This window comes from Engystomops pustulosus, unplaced genomic scaffold, assembly GCF_040894005.1.
Source record: "Engystomops pustulosus unplaced genomic scaffold, aEngPut4.maternal MAT_SCAFFOLD_87, whole genome shotgun sequence".
Classification (NCBI taxonomy): Eukaryota; Metazoa; Chordata; class Amphibia; order Anura; family Leptodactylidae; genus Engystomops; species Engystomops pustulosus.
The window spans coordinates 237,711-265,587 of NW_027284974.1; the positions used below are offsets into that span (position 1 = coordinate 237,711).

Consider the following 27,877-nt stretch of genomic DNA (forward strand, 5'->3'; position numbering starts at 1 on the left):
TCATCCCCGGAATCTTTCTTAGTAATCGCTATTGTTCCCCTGATATATGTGTATAATATAAGTTACCTTCTATATACTATGGTCCTGCCAGTGGCAGTCGTGTAGGGTCGCTCTATGTGTCTCTGCCGTGACATTCTACTTTAATGACCCAGTGGATCTTTCTGGAAGATGAAAGCAGAAGCCCCGTCCCGGGGCCAGACGAGAGTCCAACGCACTTGTAAAAGTAAGTGCCACGCAGAGTAGCCACGCCGTGCACCCTCAGCTCCGGCTACTCCACGCCCCAGGAGCCTCTATAGGAAATTTGCATATTGGGGGAATTCAAAGTTCTGGGCCACGAAAGAATTAGCCCGAAAACGGGTTACACTAGTCTAGAGTAGGGGAACCTGCCACCGGATCTACCTTAATACGTACATCCGAGGTAGTAGGTTTCCTTTAAGGGGGCCTCTGCTGACATTTCATTATGGGGGCCTCTGCTGACATTTCATTATGGGGGTCTCTGCTGACATTTCATTATGGGGGCCTCTGCTGACATTTCATTATAGGGGCCTCTGCTGACATTTCATTAGGGGGGCCTCTGCTGACATTTCATTATAGGGGGTCTCTGCTGAATATTCATTAAGGGGGCGTTTGCTGAAATTTCATTATGGAGGTCTCTGCCGACAATTCATTATGGGGGTCTCTGCTAACATTTCATTATGGGGGCCTCTGCTGACATTTCATTATGGGGGGCTCTGCTGACCTCCTCCAGGTCCAGTTTAGATACACAACATCCACATCCTCCTCCAGGTTCAGTCAAGATACACAACATCCACAACCTCCTCCAGATCCAGTCTAGATACACAACATCCACAGCCTCCTCCAGGTTCAGTCTAGATACACAACATCCACAACCTCCTCCAGGTTCAGTCTAGATACACAACATCCACAGCCTCCTCCAGGTTCAGTCTAGATACACAACATCCACAGCCTCCTCCAGGTCCAGTCTAGATACACAACATCCACAGCCTCCTCCAGGTCCAGTCTAGATACACAACATCCACAGCCTCCTCCAGGTCCAGTATAGATACACAACATCCACAACCTCCTCCAGGTCCAGTCTAGATACACATAATCCACAGCCTCCTCCAGGTCCAGTCTAGATACACAACATCCACATCCTCCTCCAGGTTCAGTCTAGATACACAACATCCACAACCTCCTCCAGGTCCAGTCTAGAAACACAACATCCACAGACTCCTCCAGGTCCAGCCTAGATACAAAACATCCACAGCCTCCTCCAGGTCCAGTCTAGATACACAACATCCACAGCCTCCTCCAGGTCCAACCTAAATACACAACATCCACAGCCTCCTCCAAGTCCAGTCTAGATACACAACATCCACAGCCTCCTCCACGTCCAGTCTAGATACACAACATCCACAGCCTCCTCCAGGTCCAACCTAAATACACAACATCCACAGCCTCCTCCAAGTCCAGTCTAGATACACAACATCCACAGCCTCCTCCACGTCCAGTCTAGATACACAACATCCACAGCCTCCTCCAGGTCCAACCTAAATACACAACATCCACAGCCTCCTCCAAGTCCAGTCTAGATACACAACATCCACAGCCTCCTCCAGGTCCAGTCTAGATACACATCATCCCCAGCCTCCCCCAGGTCCAGTCTAGAGACACAATATCCACAGCCTCCTCCAGGTCCAGTCTAGATACACAACTACACAACCTCCTCCAGGTCCAGTCTAGATACACAACATCCACAGCCTCCTCCAGATCCAGTCTAGATACACAACATCCACAGCCTCCTCCAGATCCAGTCTAGATACACAACATCCACAGCCTCCTCCAGGTCCAGTCTAGATACACAACATCCACAGCCTCCTCCAGGTCCAGTCTAGAGACACAATATCCACAGCCTCCTCCAGGTCCAGTCTAGATACACAACTACACAGCCTCCTCCAGGTCCAGTCTAGATACACAACTACACAGCCTCCCCCAGGTCCAGTCTAGATACACAACTACACAGCCTCCCCCAGGTCCAGTCTAGATACACAACATCCACAGCCTCCTCCAGGTCCAGTCTAGATGCACAACTACACAGCCTCCCCCAGGTCCAGTCTAGATACACAACATCCACAGCCTCCTCCAGGTCAAGTCTAGATACACAACATCTACAGCCTCCTCCAGGTCCAGACTAGATACAGAACATCCGCAGCCTCCTCCAGTTCCAGTCTAGATACACATAATCCACAGCCTCCTCCAGGTCCAGTCTAGAGACACAATATCCACAACCTCCTCCAGGTCCAGTCTAGATACACAACATCCACAGCCTCCTCCAGGTCCAGTCTAGATGCACAACTACACAGCCTCCTCCAGGTCCAGTCTTGATACACAACATCCGCAGCCTCCTCCAGGTCCACTCTAGATACACAACATCCACAGCCTCCTCCAGGTCCAGTCTAGATACACATCATCCACAGCCTCTTCCAGGTCCAGTCTAGATACACATCATCCACAGCCTCCTCCATGTCCAGACTAGAGACACAATGGGGGTCATTTACTAAGGGCCCGATTCGCGTTTTCCCGACGTGTTACCCGAATATTTCCGATTTGCGCCGATTGTACCTGAATTGCCCGGGTTTTTGGCGCACGCGATCGGATTGTGGCGCATCGGCGCCGGCATGCGCGCGACGGAAATCGGGGGGCGTGGCCGAACGAAAACCCGACGTATTCGGAAAAACCGCCGCATTTAAAAACCGAAAAAGTGTCGCTCGGGAAGCGCTTACCTTCACCTGGTCCGAGGTGGTGCATTCCGGCGCGTTGAGATGATTTTCAGCGCAGCAGCGCCACCTGGTGGACGGCGGAGGAACTACCTTCACAAATCCCGGCCGGACCCGAATCCTGTGCAGAGAATGCGCCGCTGGATCGCGAATGGGCCGGGTAAGTAAATGTGCCCCAATATCCTCCTCCATGTCCAGTCTAGATACACAACATCCACAGCCTCCTCCAGCTCCAGTCTAGATACACAACATCCACAGCCTCCTCCAGCTCCAGTCTAGATACACATCATCCCCAGCCTCCTCCAGGTCCAGTCTAGATACACAACATCCACAGCCTCCTCCAGGTCCAGTCTAGATACACAACATCCACAGCCTCCTCCAGATCCAGTCTAGATACACAACATCTACAGTCTCCTCCAGCTCCAGTCTAGATACAAAACATCCACAGCCTCCTCCAGGTCCAGTCTAGATAGACAGCATCCACAGCCTCCTCCAGGTCCAGTCTACATACACAACTATCACATCCTCCTCCAGGTCCAGTCTAGATACACAACATCCACAGCCTCCTCCAGGTCCATTCTAGATACACAACTATAAAACCTCCTCCAAGTCCATTCTAGATACACAACATCAACAGCCTCCTCCAGTTCCAGTCTAAATACATAACAGTATACTATGAGTGTAGTGCTGTATACTATAGGTGTAGTGCTGTATACTATTGGGCAGTGCTGTATACTATGGGCGCAGTGCTGTATACTATGGGGGCAGTGCTGTATACTATGGGGGCAGTGCTGTGTACTATGGGGGCAGTGCTGTGTACTATGGGGGCAGTGCTGTGTACTATGGGGACAGTGCTGTGTACTATGGGGGCAGTGCTGTGTACTATGGGTGCAGTGCTGTATACTATGGGTGCAGTGCTGTGTGCTATGGGGGCAGTGCTGTGTACTATGGGTGCAGTGCTGTGTACTATGGGGGTAGTGCTGTGTACTATGGGGGCAGTGCTGTGTACTATGGGGGCAGTGCTGTGTACTATGGGTGCAGTGCTGTATACTATGGGTGCAGTGCTGTGTACTATGGGTGCAGTGCTGTGTACTATGGGTGCAGTGCTGTGTACTATGGGTGCAGTGCTGTGTAGTATGGGTGTAGTGCTGTGTACTATGGGGGCAGTGCTGTGTACTATGGGTGCAGTGCTGTGTACTATGGGTGCAGTACTGTGTACTATGGGTGCAGTGCTACATACTATGGGTGCGGTGCTGTATACTATGGGTGCAGTGCTGTGTAGTATGGGTGTAGTGCTGTGTACTATGGGTGCAGTGCTGTATACTATGGGGGCAGTGCTGTGTACTATGGGTGCGGTGCTGTATACTATGGGTGCAGTGCTGTGTAGTATGGAGGCAGTGCTGTGTACCATGGGTGCAGTGCTGTATACTATGGGGGCAGTGCTGTGTACTATGGGGGCAGTGCTGTGTACTATGGGGGCAGTGCTGTGTACTATGGGGGCAGTGCTGTGTACTATGGGGGCAGTGCTGCATACTATGGGGGCAGTGCTGTGTACTATGGGGGCAGTGCTGTGTAGTATGGGTGCAGTGCTGTGTACTATGGGGGCAGTGCTGTGTACTATGGGGGCAGTGCTGTGTACTATGGGGGCAGTGCTGTGTACTATGGGGGCAGTGCTGTGTACTATGGGGGCAGTGCTGTGTACTATGGGGGCAGTGCTGCATACTATGGGGGTAGTGCTGTGTACTATGGGTGCAGTGCTATGTACTATGGGTGCAGTGCTGTGTACTATGGGTGCAGTGCTGTGTAGTATGGGTGCGGTGCTGTGTAGTATGGGTGCGGTGCTGTGTACTATGGGTGCTATACTCTATATACATCACTAGGGGTCAGTCTTCCTCTCCGTCTTCTCTCAGAAGTGAAAGTAAAACTTGTGAGGATGAGACTCAGCAGCCGCGGCCATTACAGAACAGGGTGGAGGTCGTATCCCGGATCACAGGACATGAAGAGCCCCCCATATCCCCTCTACCTACTGCTCCTGTCACTCAGCACCGCAGGTAAGTGTCCCCTGTGTATGTCATATGGTTTAGCAATGCTACTGAGGCCAGAGATGTGATTCGTGGTGGTTATGCACTTTGGTAAATTTGTAAAATATGTGGAGAGATTATTCACGACTTCTATAACAGAAAAATGCAAAACCAGCGAATGCATTTACTTCCCTCTTTACCCCATCTCCACCCCAAGGGGTCGCAGCTGGCGGGATAGTGCACGAGTTATGGATGATACATGTTGAAGGGTCAGGAGGGGCCGGGATGTCTGCAGTGTAATAATATCACGTGTTATGGATGATACATGGTACAGGGTCAGGAGGGGCCGGGATGTCTGCAGTGTAATAATATCACGTGTTATGGATGATACATGGTGCAGGGTCAGGAGGGGCCGGGATGTCTGCAGTATAATAATATCACATGTTATGGATGATACATGGTACAGGGTCAGGAGGGGCCGGGATGTCTGCAGTGTAATAATATCACATGTTATGGATGATACATGGTACAGGGTCAGGAGGGGCCGGGATGTCTGCAGTATAATATTATCACATGTTATGGATGATACATGGTACAGGGTCAGGAGGGGCCGGGATGTCTGCAGTGTAATAATATCACATGTTATGGATGATACATGGTACAGGGTCAGGAGGGGCCGGGATGTCTGCAGTGTAATAATATCACATGTTATGGATGATACATGGTGCAGGGTCAGGAGGGGCCGGGATGTCTGCAGTGTAATAATATCACATGTTATGGATGATACATGGTACAGGGTCAGGAGGGGCCGGGATATCTGCAGTGTAATAATATCACCTGTTATGGATGATACATGGTACAGGGACAGGAGGGGGCCGGGATGTCTGCAGTGTAATAATATCACATGTTATGGATGATACATGGTACAGGGACAGGAGGGGGCCGGGATGTCTGCAGTGTAATAATATCACATGTTATGGATGATACATGGTACAGGGACAGGAGGGGGCCTGGATGTCTGCAGTGTAATAATATCACATGTTATGGATGATACATGGTACAGGGTCAGGAGGGGCCGGAATGTCTGCAGTTTAATAATATCACATGTTATGAATGATACATGGTACAGGGTCAGGAGGGGCTGGGATGTCTGCAGTGTAATAATATCACATGTTATGGATGATACATGGTACAGGGTCAGGAGGGGCCGGGATGTCTGCAGTGTAATAATATCACATGTTATGGATGATACATGGTACAGGGACAGGAGGGGGCCGGGATGTCTGCAGTGTAATAATATCACATGTTATGGATGATACATGGTACAGGGTCAGGAGGGGCCGGGATGACTGCAGTGGAATAATATCACATGTTATGGATGATACATGGTACAGGGTCAGGAGGGGCCGGGATGTCTGCAGTGTAATAATATCACATGTTATGGATGATACATGTTACAGAGTCAGGAGGGGCCGGGATGTCTGCATTGTAATAATATCACATGTTATGGATGATACATGGTACGGGGTCAGGAGGGGCCGGGATGTCTGCAGTGTAATAATAGCACATGTTATGGATGATACATGGTACAGGGTCAGGAGGGGCCAGGATGTCTGCAGTGTAATAATATCACATGTTATGGATGATACATGGTGCAGGGTCAGGAGGGGCTGGGATGTCTGCAGTGTAATAATATCACATGTTATGGATGATACGTGGTACAGGGTCAGGAGGGGGCGGGATGTCTGCAGTGTAATAATATCACATGTTATGGATGATACATGGTACAGGGTCAGGAGGGGCAGGGATGTCTGCAGTGTAATAATATCACATGTTATGGATGATACATGGTACAGGGTCAGGAGGGGCCAGGATGTCTGCAGTGTAATAATATCACATGTTATGGATGATACATGGTACAGGGTCAGGAGGGGCCGGGATGTCTGCAGTGTAATAATATCACATGTTATGGATGATACATGGTGCAGGGTCAGGAGGGGCCGGGCTGTATGCAGTGTAATAATATCACATGTTATGGATGATACATGGTACAGGATCAGGAGGGGCCGGGATGTCTGCAGTGTAATAATATCACATGTTATGGATGATACATGGTACAGGGTCAGGAGGGGCAGGGATGTCTGCTGTGTAATAATTATCACATGTTATGTATGATACATGGTACAGGGTCAGGAGGGGCCGGGATGTCTGCTGTGTAATAATATCACATGTTATGGATGATACATGGTACAGGGTCAGGAGGGGCTGGGATGTCTGCAGTGTAATATTATCACATGTTATGGATGATACATGGTACAGGGTCAAGAGGGGTCAGGATGTCTGCAGTGAAATAATATCACATGTTATGGATGATACATGGTGCAGGGTCAAGAGGGGCTGGGATGTCTGCAGTGTAATAATATCACATGTTATGGATGATACATGGTACAGGGTCAGGAGGGGCCAGGATGTCTGCAGTGTAATAATATCACATGTAATGGATGATACATGGTACAGGGTCAGGAGGGGCCGGGATGTCTGCAGTGTAATAATATCACATGTTATGGATGATACTTGTTGCAGGGTCAGGAGGGGCTGGGATGTCTGCAGTGTAATAATATCACATGTTATAGATGATACATGGTACTGGATCAGGAGGAGCCAAGATGTCTGCAGTGTAAAGATATCACATGTCACATGGATGATACATGTTGCAGGGTCAGGAGGGGTCGGGATGTCTGCAGAATAATAATATCACGTTATGGATGATACATAGTACAGGGTCAGGAGGGGCTGGGATGTCTGCAGTGTAATAATATCACATGTTATAGATGATACATGGTACAGGGTCAGGAGGAGCCAAGATGTCTGCAGTGTAAAGATATCACATGTTATGGATGATACATGGTGCAGGGTCAGGAGGGGCTGGGATCTCTGCAGTGTAATAATATCACATGTTATGGATGATACATGATACAGGGTCAGGAAGGGCCGGGATGTCTGCAGTGTAATAATATCACATGTTATGGATGATACTTGTTGCAGGGTCAGGAGGGGCTGGGATGTCTGTAGTGTAATAATATCACATGTTATGGATGATACATGGTGCAGGGTCAGGTGGAGCCAAGATGTCTGCAGTGTAAAGATATCACATGTTATGGATGATACATGGTGCAGGGTCAGGAGGGGCTGGGATGTCTGCAGTGTAATAATATCACATGTTATGGATGATACATGGTACAGGGTCAGGAGGGGCCGGGATATCTGCAGTGTAATAATATCACATGTTATGGATGATACATGATACAGGGTCAGGAAGGGCCGGGATGTCTGCAGTGTAATAATATCACATGTTATGGATGATACTTGTTGCAGGGTCAGGAGGGGCTGGGATGTCTGTAGTGTAATAATATCACATGTTATGGATGATACATGGTGCAGGGTCAGGAGGAGCCGGGATGTCTGCAGTGTAATAATATCACATGTTATGGATGATACATGGTGCAGGGTCAGGAGGGGCTGGGATGTCTGCAGTGTAATAATATCACATGTTATGGATGATACATGGTACAGGGTCAGGAGGGGCCGGGATGTCTGCAGTGTAATAAAATCACATGTTATGGATGATACATGGTACAGGGTCAGGAGGGGCTGGGATGTCTGCAGTGTAATAATATCACATGTTATGGATGATACATGGTACAGGGTCAGGAGGGGCCGGGATGTCTGCAGTGTAATAATATCACATGTTATGGATGATACTTGTTGCAGGGTCAGGAGGGGCTGGGATGTCTGCAGTGTAATAATATCACATGTTATAGATGATACATGGTACAGGGTCAGGAGGGGCTGGGATGTCTGCAGTGGAAAGATATCACATGTTATAGATGATACATGTTGCAGGGTGAGGAGGGGTCGGATGTCTGCAGTATAATAATATCACGTTATGGTACAGGGTCAGGAGGGGCTGGGATGTCTGCAGTGTAATAATATCACATGTTATAGATGATACATGGTACAGGGTCAGGAGGAGCCAAGATGTCTGCAGTGTAAAGATATCACATGTTATGGATGATACATGGTGCAGGGTCAGGAGGGGCTGGGATATCTGCAGTGTAATAATATCACGTTATGGATGATACATGGTACAGGGTCAGGAGGGGCCGGGATATCTGCAGTGTAATAATATCACATGTTATGGATGATACATGATACAGGGTCAGGAAGGGCCGGGATGTCTGCAGTGTAATAATATCACATGTTATGGATGATACTTGTTGCAGGGTCAGGAGGGGCCGGGATGTCTGCAGTGTAAAGATATCACATGTTATGGATGATACATGTTGCAGGGTCAGAAGGGGTCGGGATGTCTGCAGTATAATAATATCACGTTATGGATGATACATAGTACAGGGTCAGGAGGGGCCGGGATGTCTGTAGTGTAATAATATCACATGTTATTAATGATACATGGTGCAGGGTCAAGAGGGATTGGGATGTCTGTAGTGTAATAATATCACATGTTATGGATGATACATGGTGCAGGGTCAGGAGGGGCCGGGATGTCTGCAGTGTAATAATATCACATGTTATGGATGATACATGGTACAGGGTCAGGAGGGGCCTGGATGTCTGCAGTGTAATAATATCACATGTTATGGATGATACATGGTACAGGGTCAGGAGGGGACGGGTCGTCTGCAGTGTAATAATATCACATGTTATGGATGATACATGGTACAGGGTCAGGAGGGGCCGGGATGTCTGCAGTGTAATAATATCACATGTTATGGATGATACATGGTACAGGGTCAGGAGGGGCCGGGATATCTGCAGTGTAATAATATCACATGTTATGGATGATACATGGTACAGGGTCAGGAGGGGCCGGGATATCTGCAGTGTAATAATATCACATGTTATGGATGATACATGATACAGGGTCAGGAAGGGCCGGGATGTCTGCAGTGTAATAATATCACATGTTATAGATGATACATGGTACTGGATCAGGAGCCAAGATGTCTGCAGTGTAAAGATATCACATGTTATGGATGATACATGTTGCAGGGTCAGGAGGGGTCGGGATGTCTGCAGTATAATAATATCACGTTATGGATGATACATAGTACAGGGTCAGGAGGGGCCAGGATGCCTGTAGTGTAATAATATCACATGTTATTGATGATACATGGTGCAGGGTCAAGAGGGATTGGGATGTCTGTAGTGTAATAATATCACATGTTATGGATGATACATGGTGCAGGGTCAGGAGGGGCCGGGATGTCTGCAGTATAATAATATCACATGTTATGGATGATACATGGTACAGGGTCAGGAGGGGCCGGGATGTCTGCAGTGTAATAATATCACATGTTATGGATGATACATGGTACAGGGTCAGGAGGGGACAGGTCGTCTGCAGTGTAATAATATCACATGTTATGGATGATACATGGTACAGGGTCAGGAGGGGCTGGGATGTCTGCAGTGTAATAATATCACATGTTATGGATGATACATGGTACAGGGTCAGGAGGGGCCGGGATATCTGCAGTGTAATAATATCACATGTTATGGATGATACATGATACAGGGTCAGGAAGGGCCGGGATGTCTGCAGTTTAATAATATCACATGTTATGGATGATACATGGTGCAGGGTCAGGAGGGGCCGGGATGTCTGCAGTGTAATAATATCACATATTATGGATGATACATGGTACAGGGTCAGGAGGGGCCGGGATGTCTGCAGTGTAATAATATCACATGTTATGGATGATACATGGTACAGGGTCAGAAGGGGACGGGTCGTCTGCAGTGTAATAATATCACATGTTATGGATGATACATGGTACAGGGTCAGGAAGGGCCGGACTATATACTTTGTAATAATATCAAATGTTATAGATGATATATGGTACAGGGTCAGGAGGGGCTGGGATGTCTGCAGTGTAATAATATCACATGTTATAGATGATACATGGTACAGGGTCAGGAGGGGCCGGGATGTCTGCAGTGTAATAATATCACATGTTATGGATGATACATGGTACAGGGTCAGGAGGGGCTGGGTCGTCTGCAGTGTAATAATATCACAAGTTATGGATGATACATGGTACAGGGTCAGGAAGGGCCGGACTATATTCTGTGTAATAATATCAAATGTTATAGATGATACATGGTACAGGGTCAGGAGGGGCTTGGATGTCTGCAGTGTAATAATATCACGTTATGGATGATACATGGTACAGGGTAAGGAGGCGCCGGGATGTCTGCAGTGTAATAATATCACATGTTATGGGTGATACATGGTACAGGGTCAGGATGGGCAGTGATGTCTGCAGTGTAATAATATCACATGTTATTGATGATACATAGTACAGGGTCAGGAGGGGCTGGGATGTCTGCAGTGTAATAATATCACATGTTATGGATGATATATGGTACAGGGTCAGGAGGGGCGGGATGTCTGCAGTGTAATAATATCACATGCTATGGATGATACATGGTACAGGGTCAGGAGGGGCCGGGATGTCTGCAGTGTAATAATATCACATGCTATGGATGATACATGGTACAGGGTCAGGAGGGGCCGGGATGTCTGCAGTGTAATAATATCACATGTTATGGATGATACATGGTACAGGGTCAGGAGGGGCCGGAATGTCTGCAGTGTAATAATATCACATGTTATGGATGATACATGGTACAGGGTCAGGAGGGGCCGGGATGTCTGCAGTGTAATAACATCACATGTTATGGATGATACATGGTACAGGGTCAGGAGGGGCCGGGATGTCTGCAGTGTAATAATATCACATGTTATGGATGATACATGGTACAGGGTCAGGAGGGGACGGGTCGTCTGCAGTGTAATAATATCACAAGTTATGGATGATACATGGTACAGAGTCAGGAAGGGCCGGACTATATTCTGTGTAATAATATCAAATGTTATAGATGATACATGGTACAGGGTCAGGAGCGGCTGGCATGTCTGAAGTGTAATAATATCACATGTTATGGATGACACATGGTACAGGGTCAGGAGGGGCAAGGATGTCTGCAGTGTAATATCACATGTTATGGATGATACATAGTACAGGGTCAGGAGGGGTCAGGATGTCTGCAGTGTAATAATATCAAGTTATGGATGATACATGGTACAGGGTAAGGAGGCGCCGGGATGTCTGCAGTGTAATAATATCACATGTTATGGATGATACATAGTACAGGGTCAGGAGGGGCTGGGATGTCTGCAGTGTAACAATATCACATGTTATGGATGATACATGGAACAGGGTAAGGAGGGGCCGGGATGTCTGCAGTGTAATAACATCACATGTTATGGATGATACATGGTACAGGGTCAGGAGGGGCGGGATGTCCGCAGTGTAATAATATCACATGCTATGGATGATACATGGTACACGGTCAGGAGGGGCAGGGATGTCTGCAGTGTAATAATATCACATGTTATCGATGATGTATGGTACAGGGTCAGGAGGGGCCAGGATGTCTGCAGTGTAATAATATCACATGCTATGGATGATACATGGTACAGGGTCAGGAGGGGCAGGGATGTCTGCAGTGTAATAATATCACATGCTATGGATGATACATGGTACAGGGTCAGGAGGGGCAGGGATGTCTGCAGTGTAATAATATCACATGTTATCGATGATGTATGGTACAGGGTCAGGAGGGGCAGGGATGTCTGCAGTGTAATAATATCACATGTTATGGATGATACATGGTGCAGGGTCAGGAGGGGCCGGGCTGTATGCAGTGTAATAATATCACATGTTATGGATGATACATGGTACAGGATCAGGAGGGGCCGGGATGTCTGCAGTGTAATAATATCACATGTTATGGATGATACATGGTACAGGGTCAGGAGGGGCAGGGATGTCTGCTGTGTAATAATTATCACATGTTATGGATGATACATGGTACAGGGTCAGGAGGGGCCGGGATGTCTGCTGTGTAATAATATCACATGTTATGGATGATACATGGTACAGGGTCAGGAGGGGCTGGGATGTCTGCAGTGTAATATTATCACATGTTATGGATGATACATGGTACAGGGTCAAGAGGGGTCAGGATGTCTGCAGTGAAATAATATCACATGTTATGGATGATACATGGTGCAGGGTCAAGAGGGGCTGGGATGTCTGCAGTGTAATAATATCACATGTTATGGATGATACATGGTACAGGGTCAGGAGGGGCCAGGATGTCTGCAGTGTAATAATATCACATGTAATGGATGATACATGGTACAGGGTCAGGAGGGGCCGGGATGTCTGCAGTGTAATAATATCACATGTTATGGATGATACTTGTTGCAGGGTCAGGAGGGGCTGGGATGTCTGCAGTGTAATAATATCACATGTTATAGATGATACATGGTACTGGATCAGGAGGAGCCAAGATGTCTGCAGTGTAAAGATATCACATGTCACATGGATGATACATGTTGCAGGGTCAGGAGGGGTCGGGATGTCTGCAGAATAATAATATCACGTTATGGATGATACATAGTACAGGGTCAGGAGGGGCTGGGATGTCTGCAGTGTAATAATATCACATGTTATAGATGATACATGGTACAGGGTCAGGAGGAGCCAAGATGTCTGCAGTGTAAAGATATCACATGTTATGGATGATACATGGTGCAGGGTCAGGAGGGGCTGGGATCTCTGCAGTGTAATAATATCACATGTTATGGATGATACATGATACAGGGTCAGGAAGGGTCGGGATGTCTGCAGTGTAATAATATCACATGTTATGGATGATACTTGTTGCAGGGTCAGGAGGGGCTGGGATGTCTGTAGTGTAATAATATCACATGTTATGGATGATACATGGTGCAGGGTCAGGAGGAGCCAAGATGTCTGCAGTGTAAAGATATCACATGTTATGGATGATACATGGTGCAGGGTCAGGAGGGGCTGGGATGTCTGCAGTGTAATAATATCACATGTTATGGATGATACATGGTACAGGGTCAGGAGGGGCCGGGATATCTGCAGTGTAATAATATCACATGTTATGGATGATACATGATACAGGGTCAGGAAGGGCCGGGATGTCTGCAGTGTAATAATATCACATGTTATGGATGATACTTGTTGCAGGGTCAGGAGGGGCTGGGATGTCTGTAGTGTTATAATATCACATGTTATGGATGATACATGGTGCAGGGTCAGGAGGAGCCGGGATGTCTGCAGTGTAATAATATCACATGTTATGGATGATACATGGTGCAGGGTCAGGAGGGGCTGGGATGTCTGCAGTGTAATAATATCACATGTTATGGATGATACATGGTACAGGGTCAGGAGGGGCCGGGATGTCTGCAGTGTAATAAAATCACATGTTATGGATGATACATAGTACAGGGTCAGGAGGGGCTGGGATGTCTGCAGTGTAATAATATCACATGTTATGGATGATACATGGTACAGGGTCAGGAGGGGCCGGGATGTCTGCAGTGTAATAATATCACATGTTATGGATGATACTTGTTGCAGGGTCAGGAGGGGCTGGGATGTCTGCAGTGTAATAATATCACATGTTATAGATGATACATGGTACAGGGTCAGGAGGGGCTGGGATGTCTGCAGTGGAAAGATATCACATGTTATGGATGATACATGTTGCAGGGTGAGGAGGGGTCGGATGTCTGCAGTATAATAATATCACGTTATGGTACAGGGTCAGGAGGGGCTGGGATGTCTGCAGTGTAATAATATCACATGTTATAGATGATACATGGTACAGGGTCAGGAGGAGCCAAGATGTCTGCAGTGTAAAGATATCACATGTTATGGATGATACATGGTACAGGGTCAGGAGGGGCCGGGATATCTGCAGTGTAATAATATCACGTTATGGATGATACATGGTACAGGGTCAGGAGGGGCCGGGATATCTGCAGTGTAATAATATCACATGTTATGGATGATACATGATACAGGGTCAGGAAGGGCCGGGATGTCTGCAGTGTAATAATATCACATGTTATGGATGATACTTGTTGCAGGGTCAGGAGGGGCCGGGATGTCTGCAGTGTAAAGATATCACATGTTATGGATGATACATGTTGCAGGGTCAGAAGGGGTCGGGATGTCTGCAGTATAATAATATCACGTTATGGATGATACATAGTACAGGGTCAGGAGGGGCCGGGATGTCTGTAGTGTAATAATATCACATGTTATTAATGATACATGGTGCAGGGTCAAGAGGGATTGGGATGTCTGTAGTGTAATAATATCACATGTTATGGATGATACATGGTGCAGGGTCAGGAGGGGCCTGGATGTCTGCAGTGTAATAATATCACATGTTATGGATGATACATGGTACAGGGTCAGGAGGGGACGGGTCGTCTGCAGTGTAATAATATCACATGTTATGGATGATACATGGTACAGGGTCAGGAGGGGCCGGGATGTCTGCAGTGTAATAATATCACATGTTATGGATGATACATGGTACAGGGTCAGGAGGGGCCGGGATATCTGCAGTGTAATAATATCACATGTTATGGATGATACATGGTACAGGGTCAGGAGGGGCCGGGATATCTGCAGTGTAATAATATCACATGTTATGGATGATACATGATACAGGGTCAGGAAGGGCCGGGATGTCTGCAGTGTAATAATATCACATGTTATAGATGATACATGGTACTGGATCAGGAGCCAAGATGTCTGCAGTGTAAAGATATCACATGTTATGGAAGATACATGTTGCAGGGTCAGGAGGGGTCGGGATGTCTGCAGTATAATAATATCACGTTATGGATGATACATAGTACAGGGTCAGGAGGGGCCAGGATGTCTGTAGTGTAATAATATCACATGTTATTGATGATACATGGTGCAGGGTCAAGAGGGATTGGGATGTCTGTAGTGTAATAATATCACATGTTATGGATGATACATGGTGCAGGGTCAGGAGGGGCCTGGATGTCTGCAGTATAATAATATCACATGTTATGGATGATACATGGTACAGGGTCAGGAGGGGCCGGGATGTCTGCAGTGTAATAATATCACATGTTATGGATGATACATGGTACAGGGTCAGGAGGGGACAGGTCGTCTGCAGTGTAATAATATCACATGTTATGGATGATACATGGTACAGGGTCAGGAGGGGCTGGGATGTCTGCAGTGTAATAATATCACATGTTATGGATGATACATGGTACAGGGTCAGGAGGGGCCGGGATATCTGCAGTGTAATAATATCACATGTTATGGATGATACATGATACAGGGTCAGGAAGGGCCGGGATGTCTGCAGTTTAATAATATCACATGTTATGGATGATACATGGTGCAGGGTCAGGAGGGGCCGGGATGTCTGCAGTGTAATAATATCACATATTATGGATGATACATGGTACAGGGTCAGGAGGGGCCGGGATGTCTGCAGTGTAATAATATCACATGTTATGGATGATACATGGTACAGGGTCAGAAGGGGACGGGTCGTCTGCAGTGTAATAATATCACATGTTATGGATGATACATGGTACAGGGTCAGGAAGGGCCGGACTATATACTTTGTAATAATATCAAATGCTATAGATGATATATGGTACAGGGTCAGGAGGGGCTGGGATGTCTGCAGTGTAATAATATCACATGTTATAGATGATACATGGTACAGGGTCAGGAGGGGCCGGGATGTCTGCAGTGTAATAATATCACATGTTATGGATGATACATGGTACAGGGTCAGGAGGGGCCGGGATGTCTGCAGTGTAATAATATCACATGTTATGGATGATACATGGTACAGGGTCAGGAGGGGCTGGGTCGTCTGCAGTGTAATAATATCACAAGTTATGGATGATACATGGTACAGGGTCAGGAAGGGCCGGACTATATTCTGTGTAATAATATCAAATGTTATAGATGATACATGGTACAGGGTCAGGAGGGGCTTGGATGTCTGCAGTGTAATAATATCACGTTATGGATGATACATGGTACAGGGTAAGGAGGCGCCGGGATGTCTGCAGTGTAATAATATCACATGTTATGGGTGATACATGGTACAGGGTCAGGAGGGGCCGGGATGTCTGCAGTGTAATAATATCACATGTTATGGATGATACATGGTACAGGGTCAGGATGGGCAGTGATGTCTGCAGTGTAATAATATCACATGTTATTGATGATACATAGTACAGGGTCAGGAGGGGCTGGGATGTCTGCAGTGTAATAATATCACATGTTATGGATGATATATGGTACAGGGTCAGGAGGGGCGGGATGTCTGCAGTGTAATAATATCACATGCTATGGATGATACATGGTACAGGGTCAGGAGGGGCAGGGATGTCTGCAGTGTAATAATATCACATGCTATGGATGATACATGGTACAGGGTCAGGAGGGGCCGGGATGTCTGCAGTGTAATAATATCACATGTTATGGATGATACATGGTACAGGGTCAGGAGGGGCCGGAATGTCTGCAGTGTAATAATATCACATGTTATGGATGATACATGGTACAGGGTCAGGAGGGGCCGGGATGTCTGCAGTGTAATAACATCACATGTTATGGATGATACATGGTACAGGGTCAGGAGGGGCCGGGATGTCTGCATTGTAATAATATCACATGTTATGGATGATACATGGTACAGGGTCAGGAGGGGACGGGTCGTCTGCAGTGTAATAATATCACAAGTTATGGATGATACATGGTACAGAGTCAGGAAGGGCCGGACTATATTCTGTGTAATAATATCAAATGTTATAGATGATACATGGTACAGGGTCAGGAGGGGCTGGCATGTCTGAAGTGTAATAATATCACATGTTATGGATGACACATGGTACAGGGTCAGGAGGGGCAAGGATGTCTGCAGTGTAATATCACATGTTATGGATGATACATAGTACAGGGTCAGGAGGGGTCAGGATGTCTGCAGTGTAATAATATCAAGTTATGGATGATACATGGTACAGGGTAAGGAGGCGCCGGGATGTCTGCAGTGTAATAATATCACATGTTATGGATGATACATAGTACAGGGTCAGGAGGGGCTGGGATGTCTGCAGTGTAATAATATCACATGTTATGGATGATACATGGAACAGGGTAAGGAGGGGCCGGGATGTCTGCAGTGTAATAACATCACATGTTATGGATGATACATGGTACAGGGTCAGGAGGGGCGGGATGTTAGCACGAAGCCGGCTGCAAGGATAGGTGCAGTGCGGCCATGACAGGCAGGGATGAGAGGAGAGAAAATGATGGGTGGAGTGGTCTTGGGGGGTGGAGTTTTTTAGTGCTAAGTTGATAGGTGGGTTTAAAATGGGGGGAGGAGATAGTGAGGGGTTTATATAGGAGATTCAGGAAGGGCAGCCATCTTTTGGCTTGAGAAAATTGTCAGAGGAGGTTGTCAGTTGTTTCGCTAGAGGTTAGGGCCTAGTAAGGGGTACGTGAGAAGGGAGGCAGGTTAGGTCTGACAGGGACAAGATTAGGTCAGGTGTATTTTAGGATGGCTGAGGTGGAGGCCTTTTTAGAAAAAATGAGGGAGCAGGCCAGGGAGAAGGGCCCAGAATGGGTGAGGAGCCAGATGTTGGCGATGACCGGGGGCAACATACCTGGGCGCCCGGCGAGTTCCAGAAGATCGCGGCCTCCAGAGCGACTGAGCCCCTCGGTTTCTCCGGTGCGGGGGCAGCGGAAGGCGGGTGCTGCAGCCCGCAGCGGCAGCGGTGATCAGCGGAGGAGGTCTCGGGGCCCGGTGGGAGAAGAGGCGCAGCAAGTTCCGGCCAGCACTGTGGTCCGAGGTAGAGTCCGGGATGCAGCAAGGCCGGCGAAGATGGCGCCGACACGTGGCAGCGCGGTCAAGAGGCGGAGCGGAGGAGGATCCAGGAGAGGGGGCGGAGCAGGAGCGGTGACGCGCGAGGAGGAGGAGATCGATGACGTCGACGATGACGCCGACGAGGAAGAAGAGGAGGAGCCGGTACCGAGAGGTCGGAGGCGGAGTGATCGAGGACTCACCAGGCCAGCGGTGAGTGCCAGGGATTCCAGGGGAGCGCCAGGGGGCAGCGGCGCTGCAAAAAGGCGGCGGGCGGAAGCGGGCAGCGGCCGCAGAGTCCTGGATGGGAAGAGGAGGAGCCAGCTGGGAACCGCGGCTAGGCAGCGTCAGCGGCCCGTGGCGGTGGGGGAGCGTGAGGACAGCTCTCCCACCAGGAGGCAGGGGGCAGGCAGTGGAGCATATAGCTCCAGTCCCGAGGTGCACAGGGCAGGGGCTAGGCGGGCGGCCCAGTCGGAGGCTGCAGGTGTGGTGGCGGGGGGGGGCGGTGCACCCCCTCTAGGAGACAGTGGAGAGCCGGGAATGCATAGTGTGGGCGGGCATAGGGCTGCTGGGGGGTGTCAGCCGAGTTCGGCGGCACTCAGCAGCAGTATGGGGGTTCAGGGGGAGGACCAGTCTGTGGTGCGTGGTGTCTCCTCTGTTCTTTTTCCGTTACAGGCTCGCGGCGGCGCTGAGACGGCTATCTTGGAGACGTTGCGGCAGGCTTTAGGCACGGCCCAGCCAGGACAGGCTCCGGGGATGGCGGTCTCGGCAGGTGTTCTGGCGGAGTCCAGCGCGGCAGGAGTCGCACCGGTGCCATCGCCTGTGGCGGTGGGGATATCGGCCTCGCCAGGAGCTGCGGCAGTTGGACAACAGTCTCTGCCAGGATCCGGGATGGTCGCAGGAGCTTCCAGCTCCTCAGGAGCAGCAGGTGTCTTCAGCGCTGCTCAATCAGGTGGGTCTACAGGCACGCATACACTGGTACAGGGAATTACACAAACAACAGTACGGCAGGGCAGCGAGCTTGTGCTGGGGGGGGCTGATATGTCCTCGGGTGGAGCGCTGCAGGAGATATTACAGGGAGTACAGCGGTTAGTGAAAGTAGTTGAGCAAGTTCAGGGGTCACAGCGGGCTGGGCCGTTAGCGGTATGGACTGGGGGCGTTAGCTCGGGTACGAGTACGGGGACTGGGATGGTTGCGAGGCAAGAACAGGGAGTAACCACCGGTTCGGCAGAGACAGGGGTGCAGACGGAGAAGGAAGATGCGGGTCCTAAGCCGCTGCCAGTGTCGGATGGGGCGAAAGCTAGTCTGTACATTTGTATGAGGGGGCCCTTAGGGGCTCATTTAAAACAAGAGGTTAAGGAAAAGATATGGAAGAAAGAGAATCTGGACATTTTCACGTTGTTGCCTTTGGAGCGCTTTAGTGCTGAAAGGTGGGAAAAGGGAAAGGAGCATAGGAAAGAGGAGGACGAGGAGAGGAGAAGGTTCAGGTTGATTCCTCGTACATTTGGAAACTGGTTAAATGCGTTTGCCATATTAGCAAGCGTGGTGGGCGAGAAGCGCCCTGAATGCTGCTCGGCATTGTGGTGTTACTTTGTGACAGTGTGGGATGCGTATAAAAACTATGGGGGCACGGCATGGTTACAGTACGATGAGCAGTTTCGGCAGCGCATGTCAGTGCAGCCGTCATTAGAATGGGATCACAGGGATATAGATCTGTGGATGCGTTTGATGACGTTGCCCAAGGTTCCAGGGAAGGGGTCGTATTTTGGGGGGGTACAGGTGGCAGGATCGCCTTTTCAGCCAGGGCCCGACGGGGGGAAGCTTGGGAGCCCGTCGGGCGGGGTTAGAAAGGGTGTCTGCTGGCGTTTTAACGAAGGCTCATGTACATGGGGAGTCTCCTGTATCTTCCGACATGAGTGCTCAGGGTGTGGGGGAAGTAATCACCCCTTCTCCAGATGTTTTAAGAGAAGGGGTGCTCAGTTGCAGCGGGCCGGGGAACCCACTCCAGTGCGTCTCGCCGCAATGATGCCGTGGCTAGAGACATACCCAAATAGGGAAAAAGCCTTGCTGTTGAAGGAGGGTTTTAGTGTGGGTTTTCGGATTCCATTTAGAGAGGGATTGGGGGGTTGTTTTGCAAGGAATTTAAAGTCGGTAGCTGAGTTTCCGATGGTAGTTAGGGAAAAGTTGAACAAGGAGGTGGCGTTGGGTAGGATGTTAGGTCCGTTTTCTACACCCCCCGTGGCTGAGTTGAGGGTGTCCCCTCTGGGTTTGGTCCCGAAAAAAGAGGTCGGGAAGTTTAGGCTGATACACCATTTGTCTTACCCAAGAGGGGCGTCAGTTAATGATGACATCGATACTTCCTTGACGTCGGTGTCATACACGTCTTTTGATGCAGCAGTGGCCCTGGTAAGGGAGACCGGGCGGGGAGCTCTTATGGCAAAAGCCGACATTGAGGCTGCATTTCGATTGCTACCGGTTCATCCGGAGTCGATGCATTTGTTGGGGTGTTGTTTCGATGATTGTTATTATGTGGATGCTTGCCTCCCGATGGGATGCTCCATTTCATGTGCATATTTTGAGGCGTTCAGCACTTTTTTGGAGTGGGTCATCCGGGAGCAGGCGGGTTCAAAATCAGTTATTCATTATTTAGACGACTTTCTTTGTGTAGGGGTGGCTGGCGGTTATGGTTGTAGTATATTACTGGCTACCTTGGAGCAGGTTTTCGCAGAGTTTGGGGTGCCGTTGGCGGCGGAAAAAACAGAGGGCCCGGTGACAACATTGTGTTTTCTAGGCATTGAAATAGATTCAGAGAAGATGGAATGTCGCCTGCCAGAGGCTAAGTTGGAGGACCTTCGTTTGGGGGTGCAGGAGGCGTTAGTGAAGAAAAAACTTACATTGCGACAGCTGCAATCATTGTTGGGCAAGCTGAATTTTGCTTGCCGCATTATGCCAATGGGGAGGGTGTTTTGTAGACGTCTTGCACAGGCAACAGCAGGGGTGCGTAGGCCGGACCATTTTATCAGACTGCAAAGTGGACATAGGGCGGATTTGGTGGTGTGGGACAGTTTCTTGGCGAAGTACAATGGTCGGACATTGTGGATGTCCGCACCAGTCTCTAACTTGGAGTTGCACCTATACACGGATGCAGCGGGAGCCGTGGGTTATGGGGCTTTCTTTGACGGAGAATGGTGTGCTGGGCAGTGGCCCAGGCAGTGGGTGGAGAAGGGCCTGACGGCTAATCTGTGCTTGTTGGAGCTGTTCCCGATTGTTATGGCAGTAGAGCTGTGGGGGTGTCAGCTAGCGGACAAGTGTGTAGTGTTTCATTGCGATAACATGTCAGTAGTGCAGGTAATCAATCAGCAGACGGCATCTTCTCCTGAAGTGATTGTCTTGCTGCGACACTTAGTGTTGCGCTGCCTGGATTGGAATGTGATGTTTCGGGCGGTTCACGTTCCAGGAGTGGATAACACTATAGCGGACGCTTTATCTCGCCTACAGCTGGAAAAATTCAGGGAACTGGTGCCGGGGGCGGCGAAGGAGCCGAAGTTGTGCCCGGACGCGGTTTGGGAGTTGGTAATTTAAAGATTTTGTATTGGATTCAGAGATCGTTGGCGCCGTCCACATGGTCGGCATATCAGAAGGTATGGAAGGAGTGGTTTCTTTTTCAGGATGACTGGTGTGCTGGAGGGTTGCCTTGGGTCAGAGGGGAGGCAGTGATTTGTTACATTTCAGAGTTGTTAGAGAAGGGAGTGTCCAGGGCTGGGGTTCAGAAGTCATTGGCTGCTCTATCATTTCTGTTTAAACTTTGTGGAGGGGTGGATGATACGCAGTCATTCATTGTCAGGCAGGCGGTTAAAGGGTACGTCAAGCAGGGTGGTCCCCCTGATGGCAGGAGGCCGGTGTCATTTAATTTATTGCACGAACTGTTGGGGATGTTGCCGGCGGTGTGTGTGTCTGAATATGAGCGGGTTTTGTTTTGCGTGGTTTTTTCTTGGGCATTTTTTGGGGCTTTTCGGGTGGGGGAGTTGGTTAGTCCCAGAAAAAGTTCCCCGGGAGGGATACAGGTGCGCCATGTAGTAATGGGGATGGATGAGGTGCGGATTACTTTGGTGGGGTCAAAGACTGATAAGTTGGGTAAGGGTTTTTTGGTTTCATTGCGCAGATTGGAGGGTCAGTTGGTGTGCCCGGTGGCGAAATATGAGGCTTTTGTGCGGGTGCGTGGGGGAGCGGCCGGCTCCTTGTTTATTCATGCTGATGGGTCACCATTGACTAGATATCAGTTTGTAGCGGTATTTCGGGCATGCATAAGGAGGTTGGGGTTAAGAGAAGGGGAATATTGTTCACATTCCTTCCGTATAGGCGCAGCTACGGAGGCGGCTAGATGGGGTATGTCGGAAAACGAAGTAAAGCGCATTGGCAGGTGGGAGTCGCGGCGCTTCCGGTCATATGTGCGTATGCATAGAGTGGAGCGTTAAGGGGTAGGCAGTGTGGGAGTAGAGAGAGGCAGGGGCGTCTATCGGGATGGGATTGGGGTTATTGTGTTTAATTCGTTTGTTCATTACGGATAGGTTCACGCAAGTGTGTGGTGTGGATGTTTGGCCATTCCTTCATCTATTGGGCGGAGAAGCGAGCGCAGCTGCGCTTAGGTGGTAGGTCATTGGGGCTGGATGAGGATATGGTAAGTGTACGATGGTTTGGCTTTAGGGGATTGTGCTGGGACAAGGTAAAGTTCCGTTTAGAAGGGGCGTTTAAAAAATGGGGAGTGCCAGATGTACTGGTGTTGCATGTGGGGGGCAACGATGTTGGCAGTTTTCCAATGCGGCCATTGATTAAGACGATAAAAAGGGATTTGTTATGGATGTTGGACGAGCATGCGGAATGTCTGTTGGTGTGGTCTGAGATGGTCCGCAGATTGAGGTGGAGGGGGGCGGTGTCAGTGCCAGCTCTGAACCGTACACGGAAGAAGATCAATAAAAGTGTGTCAAAGTTCGTGCGCCTGAATGGAGGTTTAGTGGTGCGGCATGAATTGCTGGAGGAGGAAGTGAGTTATACGGGCCCGGATGGGGTGCATTTGACAGATTTGGGACTGGATGTGTTCAATTACGGTTTGGCTGAAGCGGCTGGCTTTGCTGTGCGGGTGTGGAGGGGCATGCCGGCTTAAGGGGTCAAGCCGCCATGCGGTGGCGGGGGCGGGGTTCTTGGCAACAGCTAATTCAACTGGTAAAGTGGATAAGAAGTTGAGGAAAAGATGGTGTGGTTATTTTAAGTCCGGAAGTTAAGATGATTTATGCCAGGATCCTGCATGGGGGTGGCCTCCCCTTTTAGGACCTGGTTGGTTTTATTAAGTTTGATGGTTAGTCACCTCTGCTCACGCCACTTGCTAGGAGGTTGGCGGCTAGTGGTTTTGGTAGTTGTGACATTGCACGCCGAGCGTGCTTTCTGAGCATATATATATAATGGTATATAAAGGCACCGGACGAAGATGATTATGGAAATATTGGTGGCAATTTTTGGAAGCTGTTGTCAAGGACTCTGCTCACCCATCATTTTAATTTGAAAAGAATTGTTATATTTTTTGTGTTTTAACAAAGTTTGTTTCTTACAGATTGTAAACATTTTCAATAAAGGCTGTGACCAATCACCTTCCAATTCAAAAGTTGTATGTATGTTTATTTAGTTAGAAGGGGTTGGTCAGGCAGAATTATTTTACTTTCCTTCCATCTCTAATCGTACCGAGTCAGCAATTGCCTGGGTCATGTTAGCACGAAGCCGGCTGCAAGGATAGGTGCAGTGCGGCCATGACAGGCAGGGATGAGAGGAGAGAAAATGATGGGTGGAGTGGTCTTGGGGGGTGGAGTTTTTTAGTGCTAAGTTGATAGGTGGGTTTAAAATGGGGGGAGGAGATAGTGAGGGGTTTATATAGGAGATTCAGGAAGGGCAGCCATCTTTTGGCTTGAGAAAATTGTCCCACCCACCCTCCCTTAGTTTTTGTTTGTATTAGGGTCATTTATGTGAGTTTGGGAGGCGGGATACAAGTAGTTATATATTCTTTGTATAGGCTGTCAGTGTTAGGTGAGTTAGGATGCGTGGCGGGGGCGGGGTTCTTGGCAACAGCTAATTCAACTGGTAAAGTGGATAAGAAGTTGAGGAAAAGATGGTGTGGTTATTTTAAGTCCGGAAGTTAAGATGATTTATGCCAGGATCCTGCATGGGGGTGGCCTCCCCTTTTAGGACCTGGTTGGTTTTATTAAGTTTGATGGTTAGTCACCTCTGCTCACGCCACTTGCTAGGAGGTTGGCGGCTAGTGGTTTTGGTAGTTGTGACATTGCACGCCGAGCGTGCTTTCTGAGCATATATATATAATGGTATATAAAGGCACCGGACGAAGATGATTATGGAAATATTGGTGGCAATTTTTGGAAGCTGTTGTCAAGGACTCTGCTCACCCATCATTTTAATTTGAAAAGAATTGTTATATTTTTTGTGTTTTAACAAAGTTTGTTTCTTACAGATTGTAAACATTTTCAATAAAGGCTGTGACCAATCACCTTCCAATTCAAAAGTTGTATGTATGTTTATTTAGTTAGAAGGGGTTGGTCAGGCAGAATTATTTTACTTTCCTTCCATCTCTAATCGTACCGAGTCAGCAATTGCCTGGGTCATGTCCGCAGTGTAATAATATCACATGCTATGGATGATACATGGTACACGGTCAGGAGGGGCAGGGATGTCTGCAGTGTAATAATATCACATGTTATCGATGATGTATGGTACAGGGTCAGGAGGGGCCAGGATGTCTGCAGTGTAATAATATCACATGCTATGGATGATACATGGTACAGGGTCAGGAGGGGCAGGGATGTCTGCAGTGTAATAATATCACATGCTATGGATGATACATGGTACAGGGTCAGGAGGGGCAGGGATGTCTGAAGTGTAATAATATCACATGCTATGGATGATACATGGTACAGGGTCAGGAGGGGCAGGGATGTCTGCAGTGTAATAATATCACATGTTATCGATGATGTATGGTACAGGGTCAGGAGGGGCAGGGATGTCTGCAGTGTAATAATATCACATGTTATCGATGATGTATGGTACAGGGTCAGGAGGGGCCAGGATGTCTGCAGTGTAATAATATCACATGCTATGGATGATACATGGTACAGGATCAGGAGGGGCCGGGATGTCTGCAGTGTAATAATATCACATGTTATGGATGATACATGGTACAGGGTCAGGAGGGGCAGGGATGTCTGCTGTGTAATAATTATCACATGTTATGGATGATACATGGTACAGGGTCAGGAGGGGCCGGGATGTCTGCTGTGTAATAATATCACATGTTATGGATGATACATGGTACAGGGTCAGGAGGGGCTGGGATGTCTGCAGTGTAATATTATCACATGTTATGGATGATACATGGTACAGGGTCAAGAGGGGTCAGGATGTCTGCAGTGAAATAATATCACATGTTATGGATGATACATGGTGCAGGGTCAAGAGGGGCTGGGATGTCTGCAGTGTAATAATATCACATGTTATGGATGATACATGGTACAGGGTCAGGAGGGGCCAGGATGTCTGCAGTGTAATAATATCACATGTAATGGATGATACATGGTACAGGGTCAGGAGGGGCCGGGATGTCTGCAGTGTAATAATATCACATGTTATGGATGATACTTGTTGCAGGGTCAGGAGGGGCTGGGATGTCTGCAGTGTAATAATATCACATGTTATAGATGATACATGGTACTGGATCAGGAGGAGCCAAGATGTCTGCAGTGTAAAGATATCACATGTCACATGGATGATACATGTTGCAGGGTCAGGAGGGGTCGGGATGTCTGCAGTATAATAATATCACGTTATGGATGATACATAGTACAGGGTCAGGAGGGGCTGGGATGTCTGCAGTGTAATAATATCACATGTTATAGATGATACATGGTACAGGGTCAGGAGGAGCCAAGATGTCTGCAGTGTAAAGATATCACATGTTATGGATGATACATGGTGCAGGGTCAGGAGGGGTTGGGATCTCTGCAGTGTAATAATATCACATGTTATGGATGATACATGATACAGGGTCAGGAAGGGCCGGGATGTCTGCAGTGTAATAATATCACATGTTATGGATGATACTTGTTGCAGGGTCAGGAGGGGCTGGGATGTCTGTAGTGTAATAATATCACATGTTATGGATGATACATGGTGCAGGGTCAGGAGGAGCCAAGATGTCTGCAGTGTAAAGATATCACATGTTATGGATGATACATGGTGCAGGGTCAGGAGGGGCTGGGATGTCTGCAGTGTAATAATATCACATGTTATGGATGATACATGGTACAGGGTCAGGAGGGGCCGGGATATCTGCAGTGTAATAATATCACATGTTATGGATGATACATGATACAGGGTCAGGAAGGGCCGGGATGTCTGCAGTGTAATAATATCACATGTTATGGATGATACTTGTTGCAGGGTCAGGAGGGGCTGGGATGTCTGTAGTGTAATAATATCACATGTTATGGATGATACATGGTGCAGGGTCAGGAGGAGCCGGGATGTCTGCAGTGTAATAATATCACATGTTATGGATGATACATGGTGCAGGGTCAGGAGGGGCTGGGATGTCTGCAGTGTAATAATATCACATGTTATGGATGATACATGGTACAGGGTCAGGAGGGGCCGGGATGTCTGCAGTGTAATAAAATCACATGTTATGGATGATACATAGTACAGGGTCAGGAGGGGCTGGGATGTCTGCAGTGTAATAATATCACATGTTATGGATGATACATGGTACAGGGTCAGGAGGGGCCGGGATGTCTGCAGTGTAATAATATCACATGTTATGGATGATACTTGTTGCAGGGTCAGGAGGGGCTGGGATGTCTGCAGTGTAATAATATCACATGTTATAGATGATACATGGTACAGGGTCAGGAGGGGCTGGGATGTCTGCAGTGGAAAGATATCACATGTTATGGATGATACATGTTGCAGGGTGAGGAGGGGTCGGATGTCTGCAGTATAATAATATCACGTTATGGTACAGGGTCAGGAGGGGCTGGGATGTCTGCAGTGTAATAATATCACATGTTATAGATGATACATGGTACAGGGTCAGGAGGAGCCAAGATGTCTGCAGTGTAAAGATATCACATGTTATGGATGATACATGGTGCAGGGTCAGGAGGGGCTGGG

General features: G+C 48.3%; 1 protein-coding gene across 2 annotated transcripts in view; it reads left to right on the forward strand.

The window, feature by feature from the left end:
- Window positions 1–4,692: 4,692 nt before the first annotated feature.
- LOC140106910 (uncharacterized) overlaps window positions 4,693–27,877 on the forward strand; it is a 175,681-nt gene continuing 152,496 nt past the window's right edge. The window contains exons 1-2 of one of the 2 annotated variants that reach the window (XM_072131549.1): window positions 4,693–4,831; window positions 19,331–19,607. In XM_072131549.1, the coding sequence (XP_071987650.1) occupies window positions 19,412–19,607 (196 nt within the window). In that variant the 5' untranslated portion in view covers window positions 4,693–4,831; window positions 19,331–19,411. The remainder of the gene's footprint in view (window positions 4,832–19,330; window positions 19,608–27,877) is intronic. The other variant, XM_072131550.1, reaches the window with a different exon arrangement.